Genomic DNA, 16,616 nt, shown 5'->3' with positions numbered 1-16,616 from the left:
ACTGACTCTGACTCTCTACCACTTCCACTATGAAGTGAAGGGAAACTAAGATTTATGATCACATTTAAGTTAATAATAACTGGTTTATTTATTTAAACTCATAGTCTGGCCACATTATATTGAATTTGTCTGCACTTTTTTGTAAAAAAAATAAATAAAAAAAATAAAAAAATGTAATAAATGAACATAAAATTATTTAGGGGGGCTTAAGAATATTTTAGGGGGGCTGAAGCCCCCCTAAAATAGGCCTAATGACGCCACTGGTTGTAACGATTGTAGTTTTGAACGTGTGGACCCAAAAGTGACGCCAAACAGGTATTGACTTGAAAGGTGAATTTATTGATCACAAGGAGGATTTTGCTGGTAGGTAGAGACGGTGAGCTCGAGCGCAGGCTGGTGGCTCCCAGGGTGGCGCAGGTGGAGACTTACAGTGACGCAGGAGGCTGGCTCAGGCAGTCGGGGTCGTGATGGGTTGGCAGCGGTGCGGGAGATCTGACACTGACACAAGACTTTATTCTCTAATATTGAGCACAGATTTGTTTAACTCCACGTGAGCACCGACTTGTGCCAAGTTAATCCATCCACCTGACAGGTGTGGCATATCAAGATGCTGATTAAACAGCATGATTAGTGCATAGGTGTGTCTTGAGCTGCTCACAATAAAAGGTCAATCCGAAACATGCAGTTTTATCACACAACAGTGCTCACAATCAATGCACATAGCAGTCACATGTAGTTGGCATGCTGACTGCAGGAATTTCCACAAGAGCTGTTGCCTGTTAACTGAATGTTGATTTCACTACCATAAGTTGTCTCCAATGTCATTTTTGAGAATTTTTGTTAGGAACTGTAACTGGCCCCACAACCGCAGACCAGCCCAGGACCTTCACATTTGGCTTTTTCACCTGCAAGATTGTCTGAGGCCAGCCACCTGGACAGCTGATGCAACAGTTGGTTTCCACAACCAAAGAATTTCCACACAAACTGTCAGAAAGTGTCTCAGGGAAACTCTACTGTGTGCTCGTCGTCCTCGACAAGGTCTTGACCTGACTGCAGCTCTTTGTGAGAACTGGGCAAATGCTCACTTTACAGATGAATCACAGTTTTCACTGTACCGTGCAGATGGCAGACTGTGTATGGCGTTGTGTCAGTGAGGAGTTTTCTAATGTCAGTGTTGTGAACAGAGAGAACCACGGTGGTGTTCGGGCCATGGTATAACCTACAGTATGAACAACGAACACAGGTGGATTTTATTGCTGGCAATTTTTCTGAGATATCTTGAAGAGCTCCTGAGTCGTGCCATTCATCCACCACCATCACTTCTTGTTGCAGCGTGATAATGCATGGCCCCATGTTGCAACGATCTGTACACAATTCCTGAAAACTGCAGTCAAATGAAGATTCAACTAAAATACAACAGCTCTGGTGGACATTCCTGCTGTCAGCGTGCACATTCAGGCAATACCTGCAACATCTCTGGCACTGTGTTGTGTGATAAAACTGCACTTTTTAGACCTGTGCAATAATAATGTTGATTAATCAGCATCTTGATATGCCACAAATTTGACAGTGATAAAGCTTTTGTGTGCACAGAAAAGGTTTTATATATTTTCCTTCTACTTGTGAGAAATGGGGGCATAACATTAAAGTGTTGAATTTATTTCTGTTTCTCTCCAGACCTGCGATCTGTCCACTAGATGTCCTTAGACTTTCTCTCCTTTCCTCATCGCCTGCCTGCCCCACCCTTCCTATTTCTCATCAGCTGGAGCCTCCCCACCTGCGCCTCATTCCCTAGTTAGCCTTCACTACTTATGCAAGTTCACTTCTGTTGTTCCATGCCAGATTGCTACGTTATGTTTTGTGTTCTTCATGCCTCATTAGTATTAATATTAGTATATTTTTTGTTAAAATACACTGTATATACTTTATACCTCTTCATTTTAAGTGTGAGTTTAAGTAAAAAATAAACAAAAACAACCAAGAAGCAAGTTCTGTCACCTCCATAAGTCTCACACTTTCTGACACGCCTATGTTGTCATGTCCATATTGACATTGTAGATATTTTTGTGTGTACTGGTAAGCGTTTTTATGTCCTGCCCTTTAAGCACTGCACGGCACATGCTTGATTTGTAGGGGTCCTTCAAAAAGCAGTTGACTAATACCATAATACCTTTCCTACAGTTTGGTTTGGTTTAACTTTGATATTATGAATAAATGGGAAGTGTTCTCGGTGTGAAAAATAAAGTTAAATGATTCTGTACTGGACTTCCTACACAAATAGGAAGTCCAGTTCTCTTGCATCTCAAACAAAATCTCAAGTTTTAACTCAATTAAAATTGCCGCTCATGTCAGATTTTAAAGTCTCACAACTGGAATGACAATAAAGAACAAACATTTTGCTTGGCTTGTTGGAGCAAACTGACTTCCTCTCCACAAAGAAAACACATTCAACACATTTATTGTGCCAATATACGTGAGGCACACAACAGTTGCAGCACTCTGGTGTCCTAATTGGATCTAGGACTGGGACATTCCTTTCTGTCTTAGTCGCCGCCATGATCAGTAAACCCTGATGACATGATCCCAATATGCCTGCTGTAGGGACTGATGCCCTCTACAGGCAGCATGTAGAAGCAAACTAAGACTTAGACATGAACTGTTTTTGGAAATGAATTTGGTCAGTCAGTTTAGATAAAGTCAAGCTTCTGTGTGGTCCATTAAAGCCATTTAAATCTTGATCAATTAAAGAGTTCAATGTCTCATGAATTACCTGCAATTAGGTTGCAACTTTCTTGTACTGGCAGCAAGTTTCTATTGTCTATCGTTTGAAATAAACTCAATATGGCAACACATTTTTATGCATGCATTTATTTTTTCTATGCTAATTTTTCATATATATATATACAATGTTTACAATTCAAGATGACCAACTCAGCAAATGACAAAAATAGAGTTTTTCAGTGTATGCAGTTGCTCACTTTGAAAATACAGTACAAAATGTGTTCCCACTGATGTAATAGCATCAAACCAAATGCTTTTTAAAGGATGTCATGTAGATTCAATGATGCCAATTAGCTGAAATATTTAAAGAGCACTGTGCCTCTGACAGCAGGGGGAGACAAAGTGAGCATCCACATACATTCACAAATCTTATCATTATGTGCATTGATTTTGAATTCACATCAACAAGACAAACACTTCCCAACATCCTTTAAATAAAAGATGAGAAAATGCAGTTCATGAGTTTGCTCCAGGAGCCGTTCACGTCCCTGAACTTCACTCAGTCCACATTGAGGATTATTCCAGATCCAATAGACAGTAGAAAGGAAAATGTCCAGGTATAAGAAAATGTCTCTATGTTTAAGAGACAGAAGACACTTCTGTCTTGCTGGTAGAGACTGAGGTCTCATCCTCCACCATGCCGCCCATTCCAATAGTGCTCAACATGCAGTTACGGAACTGAAAAAGAGAACAAAATGAGCATATTAGTACACATCATGGTGGGTTTAAACCATCATAATTTTAGGTGAGATCATTTTCATATGAACTAACCTGTTTGTTGAACAGCACATAGATGACAGGGTTGTAGAGAGCTGAGCTCTTTGCAAAGAAGGCAGGGAGAGCAGCTGTCAGGGCGGTGAAGGCGGCTCCCTTGTTCAGGAAGATCCAGCCGGCAAATGTGGCATATGGGACCCAAGCTACCAGGAAGCCCAAGACCATCAGGATGCACATGCGTGTCACTTCCCTCTCAGCCTTCTGGGTGGACTCTGACTCCTGCTGCTGGGCTGCGGCCTAAAGAGTTTGATAAAATAAAAGATAATCAGCCTCTTGCAATGTGTTTTAGAAACACAGGATGAAGAACATGCCTAAAAACTTCACTTACAGCTTTGACTGTCAGCACAAGGCTTCCATAGGTGAAGAAAATGAGGAAGACTGGGATGAAGAAGTGGACAACAAACATGTATATGACGTATGATTCATTGTTGAAGCCTGGAGCCAGAGTGTAGTAGTCTGGTCCACAGGAGCACTGCATGCCCTCAGGAAGGTACCTGTGTGAGGTTTAAGAAGAGCAAATCAGGTGTTTATTCTACAGCATCTAAAAGCATCTGATTTGTGTGTTTGAATGGTTTACAAGTCGATGAATCTTAGAAATTCAAGATTTAAAAGAATGTGTGAATTACCTGGACCAGCCGAAAAGAGGGGGAGCAGCACAAGCCATAGCCATGATCCAGGTGAAAGCGACTCCAGCTCCAGCGTGAGTTCCACTGAACTTGAAGCTTCCCATGGGTTTGCAGACGACAATGTATCTCTCAACAGCCAGGACGACCAGAGACCAGAGAGCAACTTCACCTGCAGGAGAAAGGGAAGAGAAGTTAGCAATTCATGTGTGCTGTGCCATGTCTTCCTCCAAAGAATTTCCTGCTTCTTCTTTACCGACCTCCGAGTGTGGCCATGAATCCCTCAATAGCGCAGAAAGTGGCTCCGAGGATGAAGTAGCCATTTACAGCAGATGTGATGGTGATGGTGAATCCGAAGGCGCACATGATCAGTCCAGCCACAGCCAGGTTGACCAGGATGTAGTTGAGAGGTTGCCGGAGCTTCTTGTTCTGAGCTGTTACCAACAATGTCAGACCGTTGATGGGAGTTCCAGTGCAGATCAGGAAGAACATGTAGAAAGCCAGAAGCTTGTAAATCATGGGATCCACCATGTAATACTGCGGGTATTCAAAAGGACTTCTAACAATCCCACTCCTGTTGGACATGGGGATGTAGAAGTTCTTGCCCTCAGTGCCATTGGGCTCGATTCCTCCTTCCCAAACCATCTTGACTGGTCTGTTGTTCTGTTGAGTTTCTTCTCCTAAAGAACCTGAAAGGGCTGATGGACAGAGAGTCAATGATGCGAGGTGTGATTTTTATACTCCACCACTAACCCAATTGTGAACGTGCCAGAATTGGATTACAGGACTATAAGGTGGCAAATAGTTCATAAGAGGTCAGTAATTAGTCTTAACACGGACTAGCGAGCCTAGCACCTAAAGTCATTTGCTCCCATTTCCAGGTCCGGATGAATTCTCTTAATCCTGATTAAAGACTGGTAATAAAGTTCAGTCAAACGTTTTTAGGACATTATCTCGGCCTTCAGTAAACTTCTTCTAAAGAAGCCAACCAAAGCTGGAATCAAAAGGACTGACTGTATAAGTTTATAGTGTAGTGTACATTATTAACCTCTTCTTTGAGGACACTGATGTATGATCTGTTTGTATTAAATATGGACCCATGAGATTATACATTCAGAAATAATATACTTCAAATAATGGAAAGAACATGCACTTGTGTGTTTTCATGTGACGTATACATGTCTTGAGACAAAAAAAATACATGCTGACTTTTAGTTTCGCACGGAACACAAACAGCTGTCTCTTGTGTTACCCAACCTCCAGCATACATCTTCTTTATACTACTCTTGTTACGAGCGTCTAATATTACCACGGATGGTTTTATAATGGAGTTAGTTGAAAGCCTGGTGTGTCTCATTCAGACATTAAAGTGTACGTTGTGGAGATGTGACAAAATGTTAGTATTTGATGACCCGGGGATGAGAACTCCCTTAACGTTCCTTACTTTCTTTCCTTGATTGGTGTGTTTAATCTTTGTGCATTTGTTTGTTCTTTTTCAGGTAAGACCAGAATCAATATGCAAGAACTGTAGGCGTCATTGACCTAATGTGATTAACTTCAGTCTCTTTGCCTGAACTGACCCGGGTAAGACAGGAAAAAGCTTACTGTCACAGGTTGAAAAGACGATGTCTAATTTCTGTCTTCCTTGGGCCAGAGTGACACTATAAGTGGCCACGAACATACGGCATAAAATGTCTTCTGTTGATTTGAAGAGAGCACATTCTGCAAAAAAGACGATTGTTGACTACAGATCAATAATTGCAATTGTAAATGCGCCATAAACTAGAGAGAAACAAAAAAACATTCTGAACTCTATGCAAAGAAAAGCTGCTTGTGATGCTCTGCTTACATCTAGTTTTACATGTAGGTTTCTGCTTATTTTAAGTAATTTTTGCTTATTTAACGTAGTTCATGCTTCCATAAGGTAGTTTTGCTCGTTAATGTAGTCAGCCTTGTTTCTGTGTATTGAGTGTCCTTAAGAGACTCCAAAGGAGCTTAAGGTCAGCCAGCTTCATTAAAGACCAAGAGAGACAGAAAGACACAGACACAGACACATGCTGATAGTGATATAGAATTACACAGAATTTACAATCGAGTACATTCAATTATAGTTCGAATCGTGACACACATCATCTCACATCAACAGGACAGTGTTTCTGAAGAGCCACAGTTTATTCTGGTAATTCACAGCAAATTCATTCATATTTGTCCTGATCTGAGCTGGAACTCCCATCAATGGCCTTGTCGACTTGTGGTTGGACCAGGTTGGGCTGCTGTGGATTCAACATCTTCAACACACCGACTCAACTGCCTGTTCGATCCAGGGATTAACAACCACACATGGAGGTAAAGTACAAAGAAAGATGTCATGATTATGCTTCTCTTTTAAACCTCTGTATATGGCTTTACTTGAACTGAAAATACACATAATAAAACATTGGTAAATGCTGCAAGTACTGCTATCAACACTGCTATTCATGATTGTACAAGCCTCATTTATATATAACATGAAATAGACAATTATAAGACAATTTTTTTTTTTTTTAAACATTAGTCTGTGACTTTTGGGATTTTGTTATTTGTGCTTTTTAAGATATTACTTCATGCTATGACTGCCTCAGCTAAAGATCATTAGCTGAGTCAAACTGGTTGATTTCAGTAACAAAATTATAAATTCCACATAAACATATTCACTCTCCTGCCTTTGACTGCATGTTGGCGCTTATTGCATTGTTCCTTGCTTTGGTTTCATTTATGTTTCTGTGATAATATATGTTTTATTTTCTGAGATTGATTATTGAGGCTGATCCAGCTCTGAGCCAGTCTCTGTAAAGACTCTTGAAATCTGCTTGTGATAAATGGGTGCATAAATAAATGATCATCATGAGTTTAAACTCGTAATTCAGCACACGTTCATTATACTTGGATGAACCAAAAATATAAAAAGATCAGTATTTGATTACAGAAAAAACTCTTAATAATTTTGTCTTTAAATATTTTACTTGAAATATTTTATTTTAGCTATTTTATGCTATTCTGAAAAAATAGCCTTACATCTTTTTTAAGGTGTATAATCATCAGGGAACAGAATGTCTCTAGACAGAGGGGAAAGGAGGATATCACCACATATCTGAGATCTGTATAAGATCTGTTACAGATAATCTCCTAATAATCCTCTGATGTTGTCTTCAAACCTTTGCTGTGAGGATTTGAACTTTCTGTTTTCTAGTTCATTGCTTTTAACTGTTGCAGGACAGCACCACAAAGGCTTTTTTAAAAATATCTTTTTACTATACAGTAAATTGTTGCCTGTGAACTACTTTATTATTGCGAGATAATTAAATATTTATTGTTTTATATTTGCACAATGGTGCCTTCTTGAGGGTCCTTTAAACAACTAATAAATAAAAAGTATCTCAATTGGGGGGCATTGTGCTGATGGTCAGAGCTTTAATTATCGTTAGATTTTTTTATAACTAATTTGTGAAACAAAACTTTGCACCTCAGTAGATTAAGTGAATTAAGACACTGTACATCATTGTGGGGTTAAATGAAGTCCAATCAACAGAAACAATTTAGTTTCTGCATAACCTGTGCTGTGGTTATGCATTGGTTAGGTTTAGGCGCCAAACGCCTTTGATTGATTAATGATGTAACCTTATTGAACTGGTTTGTGATTGCTGTGTATCTCTTTCTCTGTGTTTAGTAGTTGTTTTGTGTTTCATTTTGGGTTTTTTGTGTGTCTTTTTGTGTTTTTTTGTGTGTTCTTGTGGTTGTTTTGTATCTTGTCATTGTTTTTTTTTGTCTCTTTGTGATTGCTTTGAATCTCTTTCTCTGTGTTTAGTAGTTGTTTTGTGTTTCCTTTTGGGTTTTTTGTGTGTCTTTTTGTGTTTTTTTTGTGTTCTTGTGGTTGTTTTGTATCTTGTCATTGTTTTTTTGTCTCTTTGTGGTTGTTTTGTGTCTTTTTGTGGTTGAACACTCAATTTTGAGTGAGCTTGGCACCCCTGTAAACTGGAAATCCAGGTCCTAAACATCACATGTGAACAAAAATTGTAAAAATGTCAATATGGTGCATAGCCTACGAATATGAACGTATCAGTGGTTTTGCAGAAATGTTAAGTGCCAACATTTTATCCTGGCGACCGGGCTGCTTAGGCTGCTGACAACATCTTGAACATTATATTAAAATTCTTATTGACATAATAAAGGACACTCATGAGGCTAAGAGAGGCGCATCATATTTGTGCCTCTTTACCGTCCTTTTCTTGTTGTCTGGACTTTGTAAGTCCTCTTCCACAGGTTGGATCATTGAGAACAAGGGATCTGCCTTCAATGTCTCAACAGCAGCAATCTACTTCTTTGCAAAGAGCTCTGTATTATCCTGTTATCTAAGTGCTATTGACAAAACAAACAGGCCACTCTTTAAAAGCTGGAACCTGCCAGCACTGACTGGCTTTTTTAATTACGTGATGTAATTACATGAACACCAATCCACAACTAATGTGTTGCTAAGTGTGCATATTGTCTGATGCTGTTAATGTTTGGATTAAGAAATTAAGATTAAGATTGTCTTTATTTATCCCACAACGGGGAAATTCACGTTACAACAGCTCAAGGTGCAACAGTACAAGTAAAATCAGAAAAATATGCATTTAAATATTAAATAGAAAATAAATAGAAAAACACAATATTTTTACAAAAAACAACAAGATATTTACAAAAGCAAACAAGTGGGTGGAAAGTGACTGTTCATGTAGTGCTTGAGTTAAACAGTTCTCATCAGTTAAACTGATGGCTGTGGAGATAAATGATCTGTGGAAAAGCTCCTTCTTACACAGTGAGGTGGGTGTAAGAGTCTGCTGCTGAAAGAGCTGCTCAAGGCTTCCACGGTCTGGTGCAGGGGGTGAGAGGTGTTGTCCATGATTGACGTCAGCTCGGCTAACATCGTCCGCTCACCCACCACCTCTATGGACTCCAGTGGACAGTCCAGGACAGAGCTGGCCCTCCTAACCAGTTTGTCCGACCTGTCCGTGCTGCTACCTCCCCAGCAGACCACTGCATAAAGGAGCACTGATGCCACCACAGTGTCATGAAATGTTTGTAGTAATGTCCTCTGCACCCCAAAGGACCTCAGTCTCCTCAGCAGATGGAGGCGACTTTGGCCCTTCATGTACAGGGCATCCGTGTTGTCAGTCCAGTCCAGTTTATTGTTTAGGTGAACACACAGGTATGTATTTTGCCACCATCTCTATGTCCAAACCCTGGAAGTTCACTGGTGTGATCTGTGGTGTTTTCCGCTGGAAATTGATCACCATCTCCTTTGTTTTACTGGTGTTTATATGCAGGTGGTTGCATTCACACCAGTTAACAAAGTCGTTGATGACCCCGCTATATTCCTGTTCGTTCCCCTCAGACACATCCAACAATGGCTGTATCATCGGAGAACTTTTGGTGGTGACAGTTCACGGTGTTGTGCATGAAGTCCGATGTGTAGAGGGTGAAAAGGAAGGGAGAGAGCACCGTACCCTGAGGGACCCCCGTACTGCATAGAACATATTCAATCATATTGTATCATTTTATACTGTGAAAAAAAAATGCTTATTTTTCATTTATAGGTGAGCAAATTAAATATACTTTAGCCTACATGTAATTTATTTTGTATCGTTAAATATTAGTATTATTCGAATCAATTTACAGCAATGTTCCTCAAATCTCGTCCCTATGACTGTATGCTCAGTGCTTTTTGCTGGAAACCCATGTGTGAACCAGTAAGACATAAGTCTTCATTGTATCTGAGGAATAAAGGCATTTTTGTAGATTCCTCTTTCTTTCTTTCTTATTCTGTGTTAAAGTGTGGACTGATTTTAACTGTTATACTTCAGTAAACTGGGAATTACCAGGTAGCCTGTGTGTGCCACTCTTCAGTAGACCTAAGTAATACGCTGGTGAGTCCTGAATTGACCCTTGCAAGGCTGGGAGGGATTGTGGGACTCCTGCTGCTCCTCCTGCTTAATCCTCAGGTTAACTATCCATTCAAAGCAGAGGATCAACCACGAACCCTGTGACTCAGATGAACAGACAAAATCATCAGAATCAGGACATTTTTTGAGGACAAACTGAAACACAGTTTTAGTTTCTGAATGTCAGTGTGTGCTGTTTACTCTGCTGTTATAGCCTAAAGTATAATTACACTGTTGCACAAAGCTCATACACTAATGAGTGTAAGCATTACTGGGATTTACTCAGGTCAAATGTGAACTACTTGTTCATTACTCGAGTGTGTCTGTTGTGACCTTTTGCTCTCCTAAAATTATGTGACAAAACACAGTTGGTGTATAAAATATAATACACAGTTATATCCAGTATCCTGTTTTCTATATCCTATTTCAATCTGATAATAATAATTACAACAATACACATTCATCAGAAATACGGTAATACTGGCCGATATAGTTAACAATAGAACAGGGCCACTATGAACGCTGTAATTTTTATTACATTTTTCTGACTTATGTTCCCCTAAATCATAGGTCACTAACAGGCGGACCAGGCGGTCCGAGTCCGAACCCAGACGCCGTCCTATACGGACCTGGACCTATAGTCAAAAAATTATTTAAGTATTTTAAATTTTGACGTGCGCTTCTATTTTGACCGGCGCAGCTTTGTTTACACTTTACGTTACTGGTTTAGCGGATGAGGAAATCCACTGATCAATTGCATGCGAGTTAAGCCATCCCACGTGATGCTACTCAGCCAATCATATCTGTGCATTCCAGGCGATGATCATTGCGACTCTGAATACAGACAGATGAAACAGGTGAGAAGCGAGGATGGCGGAAAGACGAGTGAGCGATACAGGGAGAGAAGACAGAGAGACGAGTGAGCCGGAGACAACAGAGAGAAATAACCACACATGGCGGAAAGTGGACAAGCGACAACAGAGCTTTCAACCCAGAGTGGACAGACTCATTCATTCTCCACAATTAACCAATTTTAAAACTAAATATCGTTCCAGGCTCACCAATGAGCACACAATTTTTTAAAAGCTATTTATTTATTTTCACTGTTTTAATTTTAAATGCAGCCCTTCTTTTCCTTAAAGAGAGAAGAGCATAATACATATCTACAGTATTATATATCTGTATAATTAAATGTTAAGTGACAATGAATATTGTCAAAATGTTTTTGAAATGTTCTTTCTTTATTTGATTTGATAGTCAGTTGTTAATTACATGCAGACGTTGATACAACTACTAGGCTACTTCAATATCACACTAAATCATAACGCAAGTTAGACATTATGATGTTCTGGACCTTTGCTTGAGGAAATTTTCTCTAACTGGACCTATTTGAATTTTAGTTGAATACCCCTGAATGAACAATTTATCCATTCTACATGGAGTAATCCAACATTAACCTAAATAAGGGATCTGAATCTTACCACTGATGTAACCTGCATCACAATGATAGTGCTCTGTGACAACTATAATGAACTATTCTATGTCTTCTATATCTAACACAACAATTTAATACAAATGTTGTTACAAGTAGAGTGCATTTATAATCATATGGGATGTACAAAACATCAAAAGTACAAGTAGTCAATCTGCTGTGACTGATGTATTATTATATATGACATTACAAGATTGTTCATTCTGACGCATCAATGTGTAAGCAGAGTCTTACTGCTGTAGTCGCTCAAGGTGGAGCTCATTTTAACCGCTTTAATTAGGCCACAGTAAGAGGAAATGGTAAATGGACTTGCATTTCTATAGCGCTTTTCCACTCAAAGCGCTTTGCAACACTTGTCACATTCACACACTGCTCATCAGGAGCAATTTGGGGTTCAGTATCTTGCCCAAGGATACTTTGACAAGCAGCTGGGGGAGCAGGGGATTTCAACCAATGACCTCCTGATGACCCACTCTACCTCCTGAGATACAGCTGCCCTAATTACAGTTAGGTAGTTGAGTCCAGTGATTCCCAAACCTAAGGTCAGGCTCACAAAATAAAATAGAATAGAATAGAATAATAAAGTTCCGATAAATAAATCTGTTTTCATATATTTCAGTACTTTCCTCTAATATTTGCTTCTCTGCAACAATAGTTTCTTTAACCTCTTTGGAACAAAAACAATGTTTTAAATGAAACACAAGCAAAAAAAAAAAAAAGTCAAATGTGAACTACTTTTTTGTTACTCGAGTGTGTCTGTTGTGACCTTTTACTCTCCTAAAATTATGTGACAAAACACAGTTGGTGTATAAAATATAATACACAGTTATATCCAGTATCCTGTTTTCTATATCCTATTTCAATCTGATAATAATAATTACAACAATACACATTCATCAGAAATACGGTAATACTGGTCCATATAGTTAACAATATAAAACAAAAACAATGTTTTAAATGAAAAACAAGCAAAAAAAAAAAACAAAACAAAGGGAACCACCAGACAGAACCAAGCACTTAAGACTTTTGGTCCAAGTCTCAAGGTAGTCCCAAGTCATGTCAAGACATAAAATAAAGAATAAAGATTTATAAAGAGAAACAGACAAGGTGATAATTAGGCTACATTAGTGGCCAATTGATCTAACATGTTCAAAAACAAATCACTTTATAAAAGCTTATTTATTTCTTAATTGATTCTCAATCTGGACTCGAAGACCAAATGACTGGTGTCCGCTTCTCAGCTACTGGTTTAATCTTAACACTGGATTGTTAATTTAGAAGCTTCACGTTTTTAATGTAAAATGTAGTTTCAATCTTGAAAGTAAATAATGACTTCAGCTGTCAAATAAATGTTACATGCCTACAATATTTGCCACAGAATTTTATAGCCTACTAAAATGGAAATAAAAGTACAAGAACAGTAAGCTACATGATTAAATGCACTTAGTTACTACTGAGTACATCTCATGCCTTGTGTTGAACTGTGCAGCAGCCTCCTCTCAGTGTCCGCTCGCCCCCGTGTGACAGAAAACGACATTACAAAATAAAACTCGGACATCCGCGACATTTCTTGATAAAGTTGTTCGTATTTCACCTACATGTTCACGATCTGCTCGCCATAACCACCAACAGAGTGATCCACGATGAGAGGTTTGATTATAAACGAGTGACTGGGCTGTAATAAATAATCTACCTATGGGACAGTGCAGCCTGTTTGCAGGGATTTTTGCTTTACAAAGGAGCTGAACTGCATTGGTCGCCACGTCACGATTACAGTTTTGGCGTAACATGGAGCTGAATTGAGTTATTGACTCGTCAGCTACTGAAATGTGTGTTGCCCAACAAACAGACACACACGTGAACGCTCAGAGAGGCAACTTTGTCCGGTTAGTTTCCATCTAATAATCAGAATTGCTGAAATGGGACTTACCCTGTTTCCCAGCCTGTGTCGCGATGTCTCATCCGACTGTCCAGATCTCCGCTCCTATATCCAATATTCACTTTCATCCTCGAACAATAAAGACAATAACAGTAAAGGAGTTGCTGTAGACTCGCAAAAGCAGCTAGACGCCCATCAGCAGGGTGAGTGTGTCTGCTGAGCAAAGAGCTGGATGGAGAGTAAAGCACCTGTCATCTGTGTGCGTGAGGTCAGGAAAAGGTCATTTATATATAAGAAAGTGGTATATAATGTAAAGCAACATTTTGTCCTTATTCTTATCTTACTTAAAACACATAAGAGATTATTTTTCAATATAGAAACACTTAAAACTAGAAACAGACACACAGGAAGACAAAGATGAAAGACTTTGTCTGGTGCTAACCAGAACCACACCCCCCACCAGCCCCCACCACCACCACCAATCGGCATCACCACAGGCTTTCTTAAAGTCAATTATCAATTTGACTTGAGCTGTCCCCTTTCTCACAATCCCCTTGTAATCTAACTTTGCCAATTTGCGGATAACGTCAGAAAGGTATAAAACAGAACCCTGGACAGCATGAGGTGTCTACTGGGCACTGAGTGACTTCACACACAGTTGTCACTGCCTGTCGATCGAAGCTCCGGCAAAGTAAGCAACTCAAGATGGTTTGGGAAGGAGGAATCGAGCCCAATGGCACTGAGGGCAAGAACTTCTACATCCCCATGTCCAACAGGACTGGGATTGTTAGAAGTCCTTTTGAATACCCGCAGTATTACTTGGCGGATCCCATCTTTTTCAAGCTTCTGGCTTTCTACATGTTCTTCCTGATCTGCACTGGAACTCCCATCAACGGTCTGACATTGTTGGTAACAGCTCAGAACAAGAAGCTCCGGCAACCTCTCAACTACATCCTGGTCAACCTGGCTGTGGCTGGACTGATCATGTGCGCCTTCGGATTCACCATCACCATCACATCTGCTATGAGCGGCTACTTCATCCTCGGAGCCACTTTCTGCGCTATTGAGGGATTCATGGCCACACTCGGAGGTCAGTTAAGAAGAAGCAGGAAATTCTTTGGAGGAAGACATGGCACAGCACACATGAATTGCTAACTTCTCTTCCCTTTCTCCTGCAGGTGAAGTTGCTCTCTGGTCTCTGGTCGTCCTGGCTGTTGAGAGATACATTGTCGTCTGCAAACCCATGGGAAGCTTCAAGTTCAGTGGAACTCATGCTGGAGCTGGAGTCGCTTTCACCTGGGTCATGGCTATGGCTTGTGCTGCTCCCCCTCTTTTCGGCTGGTCCAGGTAATTCACACATTCTTTTAAGTCTTGAATTTCTAAGATTCATCGACTTGTAAACCATTCAAACACACAAATCAGATGCTTTTAGATGCTGTAGAATAAACACCTGATTTGCTCTTCTTAAACCTCACACAGGTACCTTCCTGAGGGCATGCAGTGCTCCTGTGGACCAGACTACTACACTCTGGCTCCAGGCTTCAACAATGAATCATACGTCATGTACATGTTTGTCGTCCACTTCTTCATCCCAGTCTTCCTCATTTTCTTCACCTATGGAAGCCTTGTGCTGACAGTCAAAGCTGTAAGTGAAGTTTTTAGGCATGTTCTTCATCCTGTGTTTCTAAAACACATTGTGAGAGGCTGATTATCTTTTATTTTATCAAACTCTTTAGGCCGCAGCCCAGCAGCAGGAGTCAGAGTCCACCCAGAAGGCTGAGAGGGAAGTGACACGCATGTGCGTCCTGATGGTCTTTGGCTTCCTGTTGGCTTGGGTCCCATATGCCACATTTGCCGGCTGGATCTTCCTGAACAAGGGAGCCGCCTTCACCGCCCTGACAGCAGCCATCCCTGCCTTCTTTGCAAAGAGCTCAGCTCTGTACAACCCTGTCATCTATGTGCTGTTCAACAAACAGGTTAGTTAGTTTCTAGTGTTTCCAATTTCTTCCTTCTTCAAACCTGAACCCACTGTTTCTGACTCTGCTGTCTTTGCTTCTCTTTCAGTTCCGTAACTGCATGCTGAGCACTATTGGAATGGGCGGCATGGTGGAGGATGAGACCTCAGTCTCTACCAGCAAGACAGAAGTGTCTTCTGTGTCCTAATCACAATGACATCCTCAAATCAGTGGACATTTTTCTTACTTGCTTCCAGAATTTAAAAAAAAAAGAAAGAGTTTTGGACTTCTGCCAAATGGATTTATGGATTTGAAGAACGGACTCTGGACCAAACACACTGAGGAATTCTGTCCCACCTGTTAATATGTAAATGTAAAGAAAATGCAATTGCTGTGGAGATGATCGTGTGCAGCTTTTGTGTGGCTGTGTGCGTGCAAGAGCCTATGAGTGAGTGAGCGAGCGAGTGTGAATGAACTGTGACTCACTGTACAGCATTCGATGACACAAAGAAACATCAACTCTCAAGTCAAACTAAACCTGATGAAATGTGACAACACTTTCTGCTGTGGGGGGATTTCATGTAATTATGTTTTACTGGTAAACCAGTGTTCTCATTTCCATGTATATTTTATGTAAAAGAAGAAAAAAAAGACAGAGTAGAAAATAAATGCATGCTTGAAAAGAAATGTCCTGGTGTGTTGACTCGTCTCTGAACTATACATGGTGGTTTGGTTACATCTGGTTTGAGATACAGAATATTTTTAAGGTTAACATTTGTCACTCTTGATGATCCGTTTTGTTTTCCCTTTAAGTCAAGCAAAGTTAGTTTTATCTTTAAGTTTAATTACAGGGCTTTTAAGCTGTGCATCATATGGTATCCACTTTCCTTAGTCCCTTGAACTTCACAAGACCTAACTAAAAACAGAAGGCGTGTGTCTGTCACTTCACACTGACACATTTTAGCAGACACAATTATAATCCCTCTTTGTAATCTTGAGCACATGGGTGTACTCTTGGCAGTACTCATGGTAATTGTTTTCAAACACTTTGACAGGACTTCACCCAAGGCAGTGACCTACCTGGCCTTCCATATGTCACTTATGTTGCTTGGATCTTCATGAACAAGGGGGCTTCCTTCACAGCACTGATGG

At 40.1% G+C, this 16,616-nt stretch overlaps 2 protein-coding genes across 3 annotated transcripts; one reads left to right on the top strand and one right to left on the bottom strand.

The window, feature by feature from the left end:
* Positions 1–2,930: 2,930 nt before the first annotated feature.
* Positions 2,931–13,675, bottom strand: LOC311254401 (green-sensitive opsin-like). Of its 2 annotated transcripts, none has more exons than XM_084348140.1 (6): positions 13,561–13,675; positions 4,439–4,876; positions 4,182–4,350; positions 3,884–4,049; positions 3,553–3,792; positions 2,931–3,459 (listed from the first exon to the last, which is right to left on the bottom strand). In XM_084348140.1, the coding sequence occupies exons 2-6, from the start codon at positions 4,821–4,823 to the stop codon at positions 3,361–3,363; spliced, it is 1,059 nt and encodes a 352-aa protein (XP_084204266.1). In that variant the 5' UTR covers positions 4,824–4,876; positions 13,561–13,675; the 3' UTR covers positions 2,931–3,360. The 2 variants fall into 2 exon arrangements, with proteins under 2 accessions (XP_084204266.1, XP_084204267.1); XM_084348141.1 differs by lacking the exon at positions 13,561–13,675 and adding an exon at positions 5,784–5,848.
* A 539-nt stretch (positions 13,676–14,214) lies between these two features.
* On the top strand, positions 14,215–15,672 carry LOC311254402 (green-sensitive opsin-like; the record flags this gene model as incomplete). The annotated part of the gene is made up of 5 exons (XM_084348142.1): positions 14,215–14,599; positions 14,688–14,856; positions 14,989–15,154; positions 15,246–15,485; positions 15,574–15,672. 5 exons carry the CDS (start codon positions 14,215–14,217, stop codon positions 15,670–15,672), a joined length of 1,059 nt encoding a protein of 352 aa, XP_084204268.1.
* Between the last annotated feature and the right edge of the window lie 944 nt (positions 15,673–16,616).

This window comes from Pagrus pagrus (genome assembly GCF_965226575.1).
Source record: "Pagrus pagrus genome assembly, chromosome: 3".
Lineage (NCBI taxonomy): Eukaryota > Metazoa > Chordata > Actinopteri > Spariformes > Sparidae > Pagrus > Pagrus pagrus.
Note: the sequence above shows the minus strand (reverse complement) of the source record. Positions and strands in the feature narration are given on the sequence as shown.